Source organism: Bombina bombina, chromosome 5 (genome assembly GCF_027579735.1).
Source record: "Bombina bombina isolate aBomBom1 chromosome 5, aBomBom1.pri, whole genome shotgun sequence".
NCBI lineage: Eukaryota > Metazoa > Chordata > Amphibia > Anura > Bombinatoridae > Bombina > Bombina bombina.
This window is the reverse complement of record NC_069503.1, coordinates 165096525-165112648: the sequence shown is the minus strand read 5'-3', so window position 1 is coordinate 165112648 and position 16124 is coordinate 165096525. Positions and strand designations below refer to the sequence as shown.

The following is a 16124-nucleotide window of genomic DNA, read 5'->3' as shown; positions in this document are numbered from 1 at the left end:
TATATCTCTTGTTCTAGTGTCAGCAGACTTAAACTGCTCATTGTCATTGAAGAGAAAACTGTTTCCTGTCTGCACATTAGTGCCCACAGTAGGATTAACTAGCAATCTCTCCACACACTAACCTCATGCTTTCATATGTATGTTGCTTGAGATCCTGGGGAGTGCAAAAATAGCTTTGGAAAACTGTTTAGAAGCTCTAAAGGTAAAAAATTAACTAGTCTATGTTGCATTGTTTTTAAAGTATTTTTTTTTTAAAGATAGGTTTCTGTCCCTTTAATTAGACAGTAATAAAGAGTCAGGGTGCCTTGTCTGCTTTTTGTATATTTTCTGTAACTGATACACCTAACAAATCTTTGTTTTGCTATTTTCAGGGTTTCTTTGTGTCTGTATTTTACTGTTTTCTGAATGGGGAGGTAAGTAGCTTTACCTTAATACCATAAACTACTGTGTTCAATAAATCTGACCGTGTGTTTGAACATAAACATAAAAGATTATAAAAAGTAATAACTGCCAGTCAATGACAATGTGCTAATGTGATATAACTATAGCCTTTATGATGTTTTCGATCAACAGTTGCATATAATCAGCATCTGTGACCAAAATATTTTGTTGATTTTCTAAATGGAAAAGAAAAGGTGAACAAACTTGCGGCTAGATTTAGAGTTTTGTCGGTAACGACCCGCGTAGCTAATGCTGGCTTTTTTCCCCCTGCACCTTTGAAATACCGCTGGTATTTAGAGTTCACAGAAGGGCTGCGTTAGGCTCCAAAAAGGGAGCGTATAGCATATTTACCGCCATTGCAACTCTCAATACCAGCGGTGCTTACGGACGCGGCCAGCTTCAAAAACGTGCTCGTGCACGATTCCCCCATAGGAAACAATGGGGCAGTTTGAGCTGAAAAAAAACCTAACACCTGCAAAAAAGCAGCGTTCAGCTCTTAACGCAGCCCCATTGTTTCCTATGGGGAAACAGTTTCTAAGTCTGCACCTAACACCCTAACATGTACCCCGAGTCTAAACACCCCTAACCTTACACTCATTAACCCCTAATCTGACGCCCCCGCTATCGCTGACCCCTGCATATTTTTTTAACCCCTAATCTGCCGCTCCGTACACCGCCGCAAGCTACATTATACCTATGTACCCCTAATCTGCTGCACCTAACACCGCTGACCCCTATATTATATTTATTAACCCCTAATATGCCCCCCACAACGTCGCCGCCAGCTACCTACAATAATTAACCCCTAATCTGCCGACCAGACCTCACCGCTACTATAATAAAGTTATTAACCCCTAATCGGCCTCACTAACCCTATAATAAATAGTATTAACCCCTAATCTGCCTTCCCTAACATCGCTGACACCTAACTTTAAGTATTAATCCCTAATCTGCCGACCGGACCTTACCGCTACTCTAATAAATTTATTAACGCCTAAAGCTAAGTCTAACCCTAACACTAACACCCCCCTAAGTTAAATATAATTTAAATCTAACGAAATAAATTAACTCTTATTAAATAACTTATTCCTATTTAAAGCTAAATACTTACCTGTAAAATAAACCCTAATATAGCTACAATATAAATTGGCAGATTTATTTAATTAATTTATTGATAGTGTAGTGTTAGATTTAATTGAAGATAATTGTAGGTATTTTATTTAATTAATTTATTGATAGTGTAGTGTTAGGTTTAATTGTAACTTAGGTTAGGATTTATTTTACAGGTAATTTTGTAATTATTTTAACTAGGTAGCTATTAAATAGTTATTAACTATTTAATAGCTATTGTACCTGGTTAAAATAATTACAAAGTTGCCTGTAAAATAAATATTAATCCTAAAATAGCTACAATATAATTATAATTTATATTGTAGCTATATTAGGGTTTATTTTACAGATAAGTATTTAGCTTTAAATAGGTTTAATTTATTTAATAAGAGTTAATTTATTTAGTTAGATAATAATTATATTTAACTTAGGGGGGTGTTAGGGTTAGACTTAGCTTTAGGGGTTAATACATTTAGCAACGAGGTCGGTCGGCAGATTAGGGGTTAATACTTGAAGTTAGGTGTCGGTGATGTTAGGGAGGGCAGATTAGGGGTTAATACTATTTATTATGGGGTTATTGAGGCGGGAGTGAGGCGGATTAGGGGTTAATAACTTTATTATAATAGCGGTGAGGTCCGGTCGGCAGATTATAGGTTAATAATTGTAGGTAAGGTAGCAGCGACGTTGGTGGCGGCAGATTAGGGGTTAATAAATATAATATAGGGGTCGGCGGTGTTAGGGGCAGCAGATTAGGGGTACATAGGGATAACGTAGGTTTGCGGCGGTGTGCGGTCGGCAGATTAGGGGTTAAAAAAATGTATTAGAGTGGCGGCGATGTGGGGGGGGCCTCGGTTTAGGGGTACATAGGTAGTTTATGGGTGTTAGTGTACTTTAGAGCACAGTAGTTAAGAGCTTTATGAACCGGCGTTAGCCCAGAAAGCTCTTAACTCCTGACTTTTTTCTGCGGCTGGAGTTTTGTCGGTAGAGGCTCTACCGCTCACTTCAGCCAAGACTCTAAATACCAGCTTTAGAAAGATCCCATTGAAAAGATAGGATACGCAATAGGGGGATCTGCGGTATGGAAAAGTCGCGGCTGGAAAGTGAGCGTTAGACCCTTACCTACAAGACTCTAAATACCAGCGGTAGCCCAAAACCAGCGTTAGGAGCCTCTAACGCTGGTTTTGACGGCTAACACAGAACTCTAAATCTAGCCATTGAACTTTAAATATTTCTGCAAATGTTAATATCCATTAAAGTCTATGGAGATATTTTATGCTATCTCCAGTTTACTAATTTTACTTCAGCAATGGAAACTAGTCTACAGTCAGTTACTATGAATTTGCTGAAACAAAATACAATGCATGTGTGTGTACCTTCCATTTGATTTGCTAATGATTTATTTGTAACGTCTCAGAACCTTAATTCTTACAAAGCATGAAAAAATTATAAAGATATAGCTAAACCCTTCTTGTATAAAGATATAGCTAAACCCTTCTCTTATAAAGATATAGCTAAACCCATCTTGTATAAAGATATAGCTAAACCCTTCTTGTATAAAGATATAGCTAAACCATTCTTGTATAAATATATAGCTAAACCCTTCTTGGATAAAGATATAGCTAAACCCTTCTTTGATAAAGATATAGCTAAACCCTTCTTGTATAAATATATAGCTAAACCCTTCTTGTATAAAGATATAGCTAAACCCTTCTTGTATAAAGATATAGCTAAACCTTTCTTGTATAAAGATATAGCTAAACCTTTCTTGTATAAAGATATAGCTAAACCCTTCTTGTATAAAGATATAACTAAACCCTTATTGTATAAATATATAGCTAAACCCTTCTTGTATAAAGATATAGCTAAACCCTTCTTGTATAAAGATATAGATAAACCCTTTGTGTATAAAGATATAGCTAAACCCTTCTTGTATAAATATATAGCTAAACCCTTCTTGTATAAAGATATAGCTAAACATTTCTTGTATAAAGATATAGCTAAACCCTTCTTGTATAAAGATATAGCTAAACCCTTCTTGTATAAAGATATAGCTTAACCCTTCTTGTATAAATAAATAGCTAAACCCTTCTTGGATAAAAATATAGCTAAAGCCTTCTTGTATAAAGATATAGCTAAACCCTTCTTGTATAAATATATAGCTAAACCCTTCTTGTATAAAGATATAGCTAAACATTTCTTGTATAAAGATATAGCTAACCCCTTCTTGTATAAAGATATAGCTAAACCCTTCTTGTATAAAGATATAGCTTAACCCTTCTTGTATAAATATATAGCTAAACCCTTCTTGGATAAAGATATAGCTAAAGCCTTCTTGTATAAAGATATAGCTAAACCCTTTTTAGAAAAAGATATAGCTAAACCCTTCTTGTATAAAGATATAGCTAAACCCTTTTTGTTTAAAAATATAGCTAAACCCTTCTTGCATTAAGATATAGCTAAACCCTTCTTGTATTAAGATATAGCTAAACCATTCTTGTATAAAAAATATAGCTAAACCCTTCTTGTATAAAGATATATCTAAACCCTTCTTGTATAAAGATATAGCTAAGCCCTTATTGTATAAACATATAGCAAAATCATCTTGTATAAAGATATAGCTAAACCCTTCTTGTATCAAGATGTAGCTAAACCCTTCTTGTATAAAGATATAGCTAAACCCGTCTTGTATAAAGATATAGCTAAACCCGTCTTGTATAAAGATATAGCTAAACCCTTCTTGTATAAATATATAGCTAAACCCATCTTGTATTAAGATATAGCTAAACCCTTCTTGTCTAAAGATTTAGCTAAAACCGTCTTGTACAAAGATATAACTAAACCCATCTTTTATAAAGATTTAGCTAAATCCTTCTTGCATAAAGATATAACTAAAGCCTTCTTGTATAAAGATATTGCTAAACCCTTCTTGTATAAAGATATAGCTAAACCCTTCTTGTGTAAAGATATAGCTAAACCCATCTTGTATAAAAATATAGATAACCCTTCTTATATAAAGATATATCTAAACCCGTCTTGTATAAAGATAAAGCTAAACCCATCTTCTATAAAGATATAGCTAAACCCTTCTTGTCTAAATATATAGCTAAACCCGTCTTGTATAAAGATATAGCTAATCCCGTCTTGTATAAAGATATAGCTAAACCCTTCTTGTATAAAGATATAGCTAAACCCTTCTTGTATAAAGATATAGCTAAACCCTTCTTGTATATAAGATATAGCTAAACCCTTCTTGTATAAAGATATAGTTAAACTTTTCTTGTATAAAGATATAGCTAAACCCTTCTTGTATAAAGATATAGCTAAACCCTTCTTGTATAAAGATATAGGTAAACCCTTCTTGCTGCAGTTTGTACTGTTCAAATTTTCAAGACAAGTCAAAACAAGATCTGGAAGACCAAGAAAAATCTCCAATAGAACTGCTCATAGACTAGCCAGGAAAACAAAACCCATATCATGGCAAAGGACCTGCAGGAATATCTAGTTCACACTGGAGTTGTAGAGCGCCAGTCTACTATGCAGCAGAGCTTCCACGAACATGATTTACATACAGGAATCAGCAAAAGGAAAGCTGTATATACGTATAAATATAAGTATTGTGCTAAACTCCTGATATCACACCACTCATATTAATCCAACTCCTTCTCTATTCAGTAAATTTAAACTGGAATATGTATAAAATGAGGGCACTGTGAAGCTGAAGATATAACATTTTCAAAATTATTTAATATACAAAAATTGGAATACACAGTATTAAAATAGATTAAAAAAATCTATTGTTAGATTAAAATTGGGATGTCTCCCAGTGAAAAATGCATAAATGAATAATAACACACTGCCTGGACTTTCAACGTGTTTCACCCTGTTATTGGGCTTTAAAGTCCAGGCAGTGTGTTACTGCAATACTACACTTAAGGTGCTTATACTTGTACAGGTAACCCGGGTTACGGTTATTAAGACTGCATATAAAATAGCACATTTTGTGTGCATTTTAGCACTAAGAGCAAAAAGACGTTGCTACAACAAAGAATTAAATTTGCATCTCCATAAACCTACATCCGTAAGAAGGAAATACTACCACTAAGAACTAGCCAATGAGATGAGGAGGCATGGCAGGGCTAAACCACTGATGTGGATGGATTCCCCTCTGTGACGTAGCAGAGGTAAATCACATGACCGAGTGGTGCAGTTTCTGAGGAAGTAAGATGCAGAAAAACAGCTGCGATTAAAAAATAAATCTTTAACTCTGTATCTCTTTGCTCTGATGTTTTGGAGGTATTTTTCATTTTAATCTAATGTTCATGAGATGCATTTGAAAGAAATCTACTAAGTGGTCATTTTTAAGGGAGGGAGAGAAAGAGGGGGGGAGGGGGAGAGGGGAGGGGAGTGAGAGAGAGAGGGGAGGGAGAGAGAGAGAGGGGAGGGGGAGAGAGAGAGGGGAGAGGGAGGGAGAGAGAGAGGGGAGGGGGAGTGAGAGAGAGAGGGGAGGGGGAGTGAGACAGAGAGGGGAGGTAGAGGGAGAGAGAGAGGGGAGGGAGAGAGAGAGGGGAGGGGGAGGGATAGAGAGAGGGGAGGGGGAGGGAGAGAGAGAGGGGAGGGGGAGGGAGAGAGAGAGGGGGAGAGATAGAGAGAGAGGGGAGGGAGAGAGAGGGGAGAGAGAGAGAGGGGGGGGGAGAGAGAGAGGGGAGAGAGAGAGGGGGGGGAGAGAGGGGGGGAGAGAGAGGGGGAGAGAGAGAGAGGGGGAGAGAGAGAGAGGGGGAGAGAGAGAGAGGGGGAGAGAGAGAGAGGGGGGGTGGGAGAGAGAGAGAGGGGAGAGAGAGAGAGATAGAGGGGAGAGAGAGAGAGATAGAGGGTAGAGGGGAGAGAGAGAGATAGAGGGGAGAGAGGGATAGAGAGAGATAGAGGGGAGAGAGAGAGAGAGAGATAGAGAGAGATAGAGGGGAGAGAGAGGGGAGAGAGAGAGAGAGGGGGGAGAGAGACAGGGGAGAGAGAGAGCGCAAAAGAGAGGGGGGAGAGAGAGCGCAAAAGAGAGGGGTGAGAGAGCGCAAAAGAGAGGGGTTAGAGATAGAGAGCACAAAAAAGAGGGGGCGAGAGAGCGCAAAAGAGGGGGGAGAGAGAGAGCACAAAAGAGAGGGGGAGAGAGCTCAAAAGAGAGGTGGAGAGAGAAAGCTCAAAAGAGAGGGGGGAAAGAAAGCGCAAAAGAGAGGGGGAGAGCGAGAGAGCAAAAGAGAGGGGAAGAGAGAGAGCACAAAAGAGGGGGGAGAGAGAGCGCAAAAGAGGGGGGGAGAGAGAGCGCAAAAGAGAGGGGGGAGAGAGAGAGCTCAAAGAGAGGGGGAGAGAAAGCGCAAAAGAGAGGGGGGAGAGAGAGAGAGCAAAAGAGAGGGGGAGGGAGAGAGCGCAAGGGGTGGGACCACTGTACCCTGCAAAAAATGGCCCGTGTGAACAGGCTTTAGGACTAGTAGTGAATATAAATGAATAAATAGTTGGAACTTTTAAGACTTTTTAAATCTGCACAGCAACTTTATGGAATGTTCACTGATGATGTTCTAATGCATGTTTTTGTATAGACTAAATAATTGTCTGCTTTTTATACACCAATAATTGATTTTTTCACTTTACACTAATTTGATTATTATTCATTTTTCACTGGGAGACGTCCCAATTTTAACCTAATAATAGATGTTTTGCCTATTTTAATAAATGTGTATTCCGATATTTGTGTATTAAATCATTTGGAGAATTTCATATCTTTAACTTCACAGCACCCTCATTTTATACATATTCAAACTATAAAGCAGTAGTCAAGAAACACCACACCTAATTATATATGGTTTTTAGTTTATATTTTTATATGCATTGAAATTTGTTGACTTTTTGTGGTTAAAATTTCTATATACTGTATATAAATACCACTTTTAGTTATATGAGGTAATAGGATAAGGCAATGTAAATTCTTAAAAGTTGTTCTTATGTACCTTGGAAGTATCTCCCCATACCCACCAAGATGTTCTAACTCTAGCTCCACAACCTTGTGCAGGGTTACTTCCCCCAAAAAGCCACCAGGTCATGTAAGTAGAAGCAGGTGATAATGATCTCACACTGTGATCTAAACACCTGAACCATGATTTGAGTACCCTAAAAGTGTATGGTTCTGCACCAGGCCTTGTTAGAGCCCTGCTTTGCTTGACTAGAATTTTGGGTGACAGGCGTGTGCAGCCAAGTCCTGCATTCATATACCCAGTAAACTTATAAAGTCGGTTAATGGGGTTGAAGTATTTTGTGTCTGTAGGACATAATGTTGTATTTTTTTTTATTATCCCCAATAAATTTTTATTGTCAATTTCTATACATTGGTATTGCTATTGGTATCTATTCTGCAAAATTTCATATAATGTAGATATGTTTATTTCTTATTTTTACACTACATTGATGCTGATGACGTTTTTAACATAGTTTCTTGGGCATTGATCATTTATCAAGTGCTTTGAGTGGTGATTTTAAAATGTTCATTCTGTTGTCAATTTGTCTTCAATAAACTTATGGTTCAAAGGATTGTGATCCCCAAAGCCGAATCTGTACATGCATTGTAGGGGAGAGTTTTTGATATCTGTTTGAATCCATTGCAAACTTTTTCAGGTACAGAAAACTGATCACATTTTCATAATGGAAGTAGATATCTGAATCATGAAAATTTAATTTTCATTTTTAGTGTCCCTTTCACATTCTGGGGTTTATAATATTTGAACACAGAGACAACCTTCAGATTATTGCCATACTTTCTTAGACACTGTGGTGTTCTGTAGCATCACACACAATTGAAATCTCCTGGCTGTGATTTCAGAGTGTTACTGGCCATTTACATTCAAGCATATTAGCTGAGAAGTGATGATTGGTGAAAGCTAATGTAGTCGTGCATTGCTGATATAATAGCACAATAGCTTTTTACCCTCTTCGAACCCAAAAAGAGGGTTAACTAACCAGGAAACAATTGACCATATTGTGGCAAAAAAGGATTACAAATATTTCCTTACCTGACAAATTAATAGCTAATATAAGATTTAATATACTGTGTGAAAAGCTATATGTTGTTAAAATAATAACTATCTCGCCAATATTAAAATGAAATCAGAGGTAAAGCGCTTTCTAATCTTGTGCATCGTGTGGCTTATAACACGTCTCACCAGAATTCCAGCTGATTTGTAATTTAATTTTATAAGTATCCAGCATCATACATGACTAGGTTAGAACTGATTAGGTTGAACAGCTGCCCACTGTGTATATTTCAACAAAATAGATTTATATTTGGTTTAAGATGTGTAAAAATCAATTCCTATGTTCAAAATTTATATTTGAACATTATTTATATGGAAAATTATATTTGAGAAGGACATTTTCGACTTACCTTTTGTGTAAATGTTAAAGATAAAGATTGTTTTCTTTTCCCCAAAAAGAACTATGGTTAAATGTATAGAGCAACACTTTTGTATTTAATTGTATTTTTTGTTATATATATATATATATATATATATATATATATATATATTTTTTTTATTTGCTATAATTTAGAACATCTACAATTCTTTAGGTTTTATTTTTAGATGTGAATAAAAAGCAGATGTGATCAAAATCAACAATATGTCACTAATCTATGAATAGATTTATTTATCTATTATTTTTCTACAATTCATGTTGAACATGGACCTTCTTACTTAGAATTCTCTGCTCTGGGGGAAACACTGAAACAACCTTGAATCGTGTCCCTTTGCGCTGTCCTCTTTCACACAGATCGTTCATCCATTCACTTGTACATCCGGTGTGAGGGGAAACACACAGGAACAGAGAACTGCGGCAGCTGGACTGATAGGGAGTGAAAGAAGCTGTACTTGAAGCTCACTCAGTGTGCCTATTTTTTGCTCTTACATCCTCCTCTGCTAGTTAGGAGGCTACAGAGCAGTAAGGCTGTTTTGTTCTTATCATTATTTATTAATTCTCTTAGCACTGCTGACTATTTCTGCATGTATTTATCTGGGGGAAACACTGTTTGTGTTTTTCTGTGGAAAGATTTGTTAGGATGTGCAGACGTAAAGATGTGAAGTGCTATACAGCAGACTTCCCAACCTGCTGGATTGTCACGGGTGGGAAGATCCATCCACTTTCTTGTCCACAGCTTCTTCAGCATTTTTAGGGTCTGCCTCAGCTCCGTCCCAGGGCACACCCTTACTCGCATTAACCACAGCCCTGCCCACAGAAAACTGGTGGGTAGTCACCCAAGACCCATTTATTCCCTGATCCAGAAAGCCTCCAAAAAATTTACTGTGATATGTTCTATTGTTTTTTTTTTACTCACTGTAATATGTTGTAGATGAAGTACAAGTTTTTCTTAGGGCTCCGTGTACTAAAGCTGTGTTATTATTGTATATATAAATATTTGATAATTCTAAAGTCGACTAATGCATTTATTTGTGGTCCCATTGTTGAAATTATTCGATTTCATACTATTTATATGTATATGATCAAAAGGGTTTTATGATTTAAGTAATTGTCAACATACAGGGTGTCCAAAGATAGACTTATATCTTGCCTTTTCAAGGAAGAATTTATTTGGTCCTGGTCTTGAAACTATCATTTCCACTGTGTCTGGAGGAAAACAAACTTTTTCCCTCAGGACAAGAAGTCTAAGGAAAAATTAGAGGAAATAGTAATTTTTTTGTTGATTTTTTCAGTCTAGGAACCAACAATCTTCTACCTCCTTACAATGACCTGATTCTTCCAGATCTTCCTGGAAATGTTATCCATTGGGAACAAGGCCAATCATTCTATGAGGCCTAGTTATCAACGCGTCTACTTTTCCTGCCTTCGCCAGTCCAATACGCCCGCCTAAGCTCGCCTACCATCGCCGCCGCGGACCTGCAAAATTTCCCCTAAGTTATCAATAAAGCTGTCAAAAAGCCGCGCACCAAGTAAGGGGCGATGAGCAGCGGATTGTGAGAGTTAACATTCATCCGATCTCGCTGCTCTTCGGCTTTTTTATAGCTTTATTGTTAGCCTGTCACTAAGCACTCACACTAACTACACTGTTCTACCCCCTATACCGCTGCCCCCCGGAGCCTCCCGCAACTAAATAAAGTTATTAACCCCTAAACCGCCGCTCCTAGACCCCGCCACAACTCTTATAAATGTATTAACCCCTAAACCGCCGCTCCCGGACACCGCCGCAACCTACATTATACCTAGTAACCCCTATCTTGCCCCCCCCATACCGTCGTTATTAACCCCTATCCTGCTGATCCCGCACCTCGCCGCAACTAAATAAATAGTTTATACCCCTAAACCGCCGCTCCCGGACCCCGCCGCAACCTATATTAAACTTATTTAACCCCTATTCTGCCCCCCCTACACCGTCGCCACCTATAATACATTTATTAACCCCTATCCTGCCCCCCACTACACCGCCGCCACTGTAGTAAAATTATTAACCCCTAAACCTAAGTCTAACACTAACCCTAGCACCCCCCAACTTAAATATTAATTAAATAAATCAAAATAATATTTCTCTTATTAACTAAGTTAATCCTATTTAAAACTAAATACTTACCTTTAAAATAAACCCTAATATAGCTACAATATAAATAATAATTATATTGTAGCTATCTTAGGATTTATTTTTATTTTACAGGTAACTTTCAATTTATTTTAACTAGGTACAATAGCTATTAAATAGTTATTAACTATTTAATAGCTACCTAGCAAAAATAAAGAGAAATTAACCTGTAAAATAAAAACTAACCTAAGTTACAATTACACCTAACACCACACTATACTTTAATAAATTATTCCTATTTAAAACTAAATACTTACCTGTAAAATAAACCCTAAGATAGCTACAATGTAATTAATAATTACATTGTAGTTATTTTAGGATTTATATTTATTTTACAGGTAACTTTGTATTTATTTTAGCTAGTTAGAATAGTTATTAAATAGTTATTAACTATTTAATAACTACCTAGCTGAAATAAATACAAAATTACCTGTAAAATATATCCTAACCTAAGTTACAATTAAACCTAACACTACACTATCATTAAATTAATTAAATAAATTAACTACAAATAACTACAATTAAATACAATTACATAAACTAACTAAAGTACAAAAAATAAAAAAAGCTAAGTTACAAAAAATAAAAAAATAAGTTACAAACATTTAAAAAATAATTTTAAGCTAATTACACCTAATCGAAGCCCCCTAATAAAATAACAAAGCCCCCCAAAAATAAAAAAATGCCCTACCCTATTCTAAATTTAAAAAGTTCAAAGCTCTTTTACCTACCAGCCCTTAAAAGTGCCTTTTGCGGTCATGCCCCAAAGAAAACTGCTCTTTTGCCTGTAAAAGAAAAATACAACCCCCCCAACATTAAAACCCACCACCCACATACCCCCTAATTTAACCCAAACCCCCCTTAAATAAACTAACACTACCCCCCTGAAGATCATCCTACCCTTGAGTTGTCTTCAGCCAGCCGACCCACCGATGGAACCGAAGAGGATATCCGGAGCGGCAGAAGTGATCCTCCAAGGGGCGCTGAAGAAGTCTTCCAATCCGATGAAGTCATCATCAGGCGGTGCTGAAGAAGTCTTCCATCCGGGCGATGTCATCTTCCAAGCGGGGTCTTCAATCTTCTTTCTTCAGGATCCATCTTCATTCCCGCCAGACGCGGAACATCCTTCTTTCCCGACGGACTACCGACGAATGAAAAGCTCCTTTAAGGGACGTCATCCAAGATGGCGTCCCTTCAATTCCGATGGCTGATAGGATTCTATCAGCCAATCGGAATTAAGGTAGGAAAAATCTGATTGGCTGATTGAATCAGCCAATCAGATTGTGCTCACATTCTATTGGCTGATCGGAACAGTCTTAGTTGAAAGTTGTAGTTTACATTTGTGCAAGTACATTGAGAAACATAGCTATGTCTTCCTAGTTACACTCATTCTCCTGAGACACATTGATATTTGATTAGTGTCTGTATATAGAGGCCCCAAATCTTACTTATTTCAACTCCAATTGATGGCATCCTTTATTGTCTTTTATTACCTTACTATAGCCTTTATAGCCTTATATAATAGCTCGGGGTCACACATATTATATAGCATGACATGTATTTACTTATACAGTATTATCTGAACTTGTATTTCTTTACTCGTTAGCATTAAAAGTCATGACCCAGGTGTCTCTTAAGGCACTACTATACTCTAATATCACTCTCTAGGATACCCCAAGATGTTCTAAGTACCAATTTCTAACCTATATCCCATGGAAAGAGTCATAGGACTGGGGACTTTCTTCCTCTTATTTATAAAGAATATGCTTGTTACTCTAAAGCCCTTCAATGTCTACATATGATCTATACTAAGCTTATATATATAAGGGGGTATTCGCATCAGGGTTCTGTTTGGTAAGTCCTAATAGTTCACAGTTATTATTGTTTATATACTACTCTTCTTTTAACCCTGTGCTTTCAGCCTAGTGGACTCACCCATCTTTGTAATTCCAATAGTACTCTGTTGTCCCCTGTATTGTTCTGTTTGTTTCATTACTGTTCTTATCATAGTCGGAAGACCCAGCTTATTGTGCTACCTGTATACACGTTATCTCCATCTAATGGTATTTTTTGGGAATCTCAGAGTCTTGAACAAGACAGACAGCATCACACATTGATCTGCTGTTCCTCTCCCTATTAATTAAATAAATAATAAGCTGCCACTTTGAAATCTACCCCTATGACTATGTACCATGACCTCTGATTGCTCCCTACACCTTACCTTTTTGATATCTTGTAGGGCACCACCCCTTTCTTTCCCTCTCCCACTCCAATTAGTTAAACATCTTCCATCCTGCTGGGTACCTAATTTCCAATAAGAGCTCTCAGGTTAGCATAGTCTATATCTCATGAAGTCAAATACTCTCTTTATAGTAACTGTTGATTTATAACCTTTCGACCTATATAAGCTATTCTCAGAAGCCCGAAGGTGCTATCTAGTTTAACATTCTAGCTGGCTTCGCCTCCCCCCCCCCCCCACTATATTTCGAGCGGCTCTTGCCCGCTGCATTCCCTTCCCCCATTTAATCATTACACCACCCCCCCTTGCCTTAACTTTACTTAAACTAATATCTAACTTATATTTTATATGACAAGGTGGGGACCTTTTTCCTTATTCTTATATAAGACAAAACTGAAGTCTCATTATAGAAAGTCCAAATTCCTTTCTAAAGTTCTAGATAAACTGGTTCATAATGTTCCTTTTACACATCTCCCTGGCCTAAGCTGGCCTTATTTCTCCTTTATTTCTCTAGTCACATATTGCCGCATTATTCTGATAATCGCTACCTATGAGTACCATTTTTTTTTTCCTTCATGTCACAATTGTATTGTAGGTAGGCTCAACCTGTATTAGTGGACTTGGCAATGTCTCTGTAATTGCACTGTATACCTCTTTATCTGTAATTATTTTGGGACGTTTTTTATGTTATATCTGTTTATGACTTCAATATAAAAAAAAAAAAAAAACATACCTCTATAGGCTCAGGGGCATTAATGCACTGCTGGGAGATAGCAGGTGATTGGTGGCTACACACAAATGCCTGTTGTCATTGGCTTGCGAGGTGTGTTCAGCTGAAGATGATTGGTTAAATAGTTATAACCAAACAACAGCGCAATAATAAACTGCCCTAGCACAGTAAAGCATTTTCTATTTTTACAGTTTTATATCCAGAAGTTTAGAGTATAAAAGAAATGTCATTATGATAATATATGAATCATTAGACTACAACACAGTTTTTTCGTTTGATACTTATTGTGGTTAGTAAAATGTTTGATAAGTTTTTGAGAAACTCTCTATAAACCTTTTAATAATATTCATGAAACATCTCCTCCATATTACACAATAACATTTTGCTTGTTTGGATTTAGGTTCGCTCAGCTGCAAGGAAGAGATGGCATCGATGGCAGGACCACCACTCTCTTCGTGTCCGGGTTGCCAGGGCAATGTCTATACCAACGTCGCCAACAAGAATCAGTTTTCACAGTATAAAGCAGACAGCAGCCGTCTGATTATGGTCGCATCAAAGACTTTCAAAGATTTTCTTTTGTTTTTTTTTGTTTTGCACTGTGGGGTGACCTTGCGTATTAGTGGACATAATTCCCATGCATACATGAAGCTTTACCGTGGACAGTTGACCAATCATTGGGAGAACAACTGATGTAATATGTACAGGGTTATGGCTGTTCAGCATTGAAAGCACAAACTATGACACCATGGTGCAAGAGTTATACATTTTTTTTAATTTCAATCTTGTTAGAAAAGAATTGCCCCTTTCATTCCATATCATTAGGTGGCAGATAGTTTGCTGTACATTTGCCATTGGGTAAGACATTTCATAAGTGTGTTTATAAATTTCCAGATAAATATAAATTGATAAATTATTTGGCTACTTATTCGTTCGTGTACATAGATTTTTTTGATTTTCATAGATTTTTGAACAATTATATTTTACAACCACAAAATAATACAGGTCTCTTTTTCTTTTTCACTGTTACAAAAAGTAAAATTATAACCTAGTTTCTTGATCTGTAATTCAGTATTTTCTGGATGGTTGGACAAGAAATTGTATAACACTCCAGAGTTGGTTTAAGGGAACACTTTCATCACCTAAAATCCTTAAAGGGCATTATAAAGTATGCTCTAATTTTTTAGCTCATATCAATTTTGCAATACTGGAATTAACTTGTTATGAATTTAACTCTCGCAAAGGAGTTAACATATAGGGAAACTTCTACTCTGGAACCACAAACATGTCAACTCTTAACCAGGAAATAGCTGGTGATTGGTGGCTACTTATGATTGCCGATTCTGATTGACTCACCAGAAGCTGTAGAGTACAGGATCTTAAATCTCAAAACATTTTGAGATTGTAATATAAAAATGTTTAATTTTATGCACTGTAGTAGGAAACTTTGCAGCATAATGTCATTATTTATTTGACACCATTTTCTTGTAATTTAACTGTCAGACTTGCAGGCTTTGCAGTTCCCCTGGGTTTCTATAAAGTAATGGTTGCCACCAAAAATTAAATCTAGATTTCTTTTATTTAATCTCTTTTGTTGATGACAGTCAGGGACAGATAACGGCCGTGCAGGATATAGCTAAATTAAATAAATACATTTGCTTTAAGATTGTTTGCAATTTATTTGTCCCTAATTAGATATTTGAAAAGGGAAATCAAGTTTTCAAAATGGCGGCACCCGTTACTTCATAGAAACTAAAAGTTTGCACTGATTTTCTTCAATATTTTAACTAATATAACTTTGAAACATGCATTGATACATTATTTTACTCTAATCTTCGCACTGATTACATAAGCGTTTATTTACTGTTTAATGTTCCTTTAACTGGTGTGTCAATATAATTTGTATGCTAGGATCTTTAATGCAAACTCTACATGTACATGAAAATAAATCTGTCAGACTGATTATTTCACAGTCATCACATATATTT

The 16124-nt window shown here is 36.7% G+C and overlaps 1 protein-coding gene across 2 annotated transcripts in view; it reads left to right on the top strand.

Annotated features, from left to right (window-relative positions):
* Window positions 1-14680, top strand: part of CRHR2 (corticotropin releasing hormone receptor 2) — a 403668-nt gene extending 388988 nt beyond the window's left edge. For both annotated transcript variants that reach the window (XM_053712941.1, XM_053712942.1), the window contains 2 exons: window positions 372-413; window positions 14540-14680. In XM_053712941.1, coding sequence (XP_053568916.1) covers window positions 372-413; window positions 14540-14680 — 183 coding nt within the window. The remainder of the gene's footprint in view (window positions 1-371; window positions 414-14539) is intronic.
* The last annotated feature ends 1444 nt before the right edge of the window (window positions 14681-16124 follow it).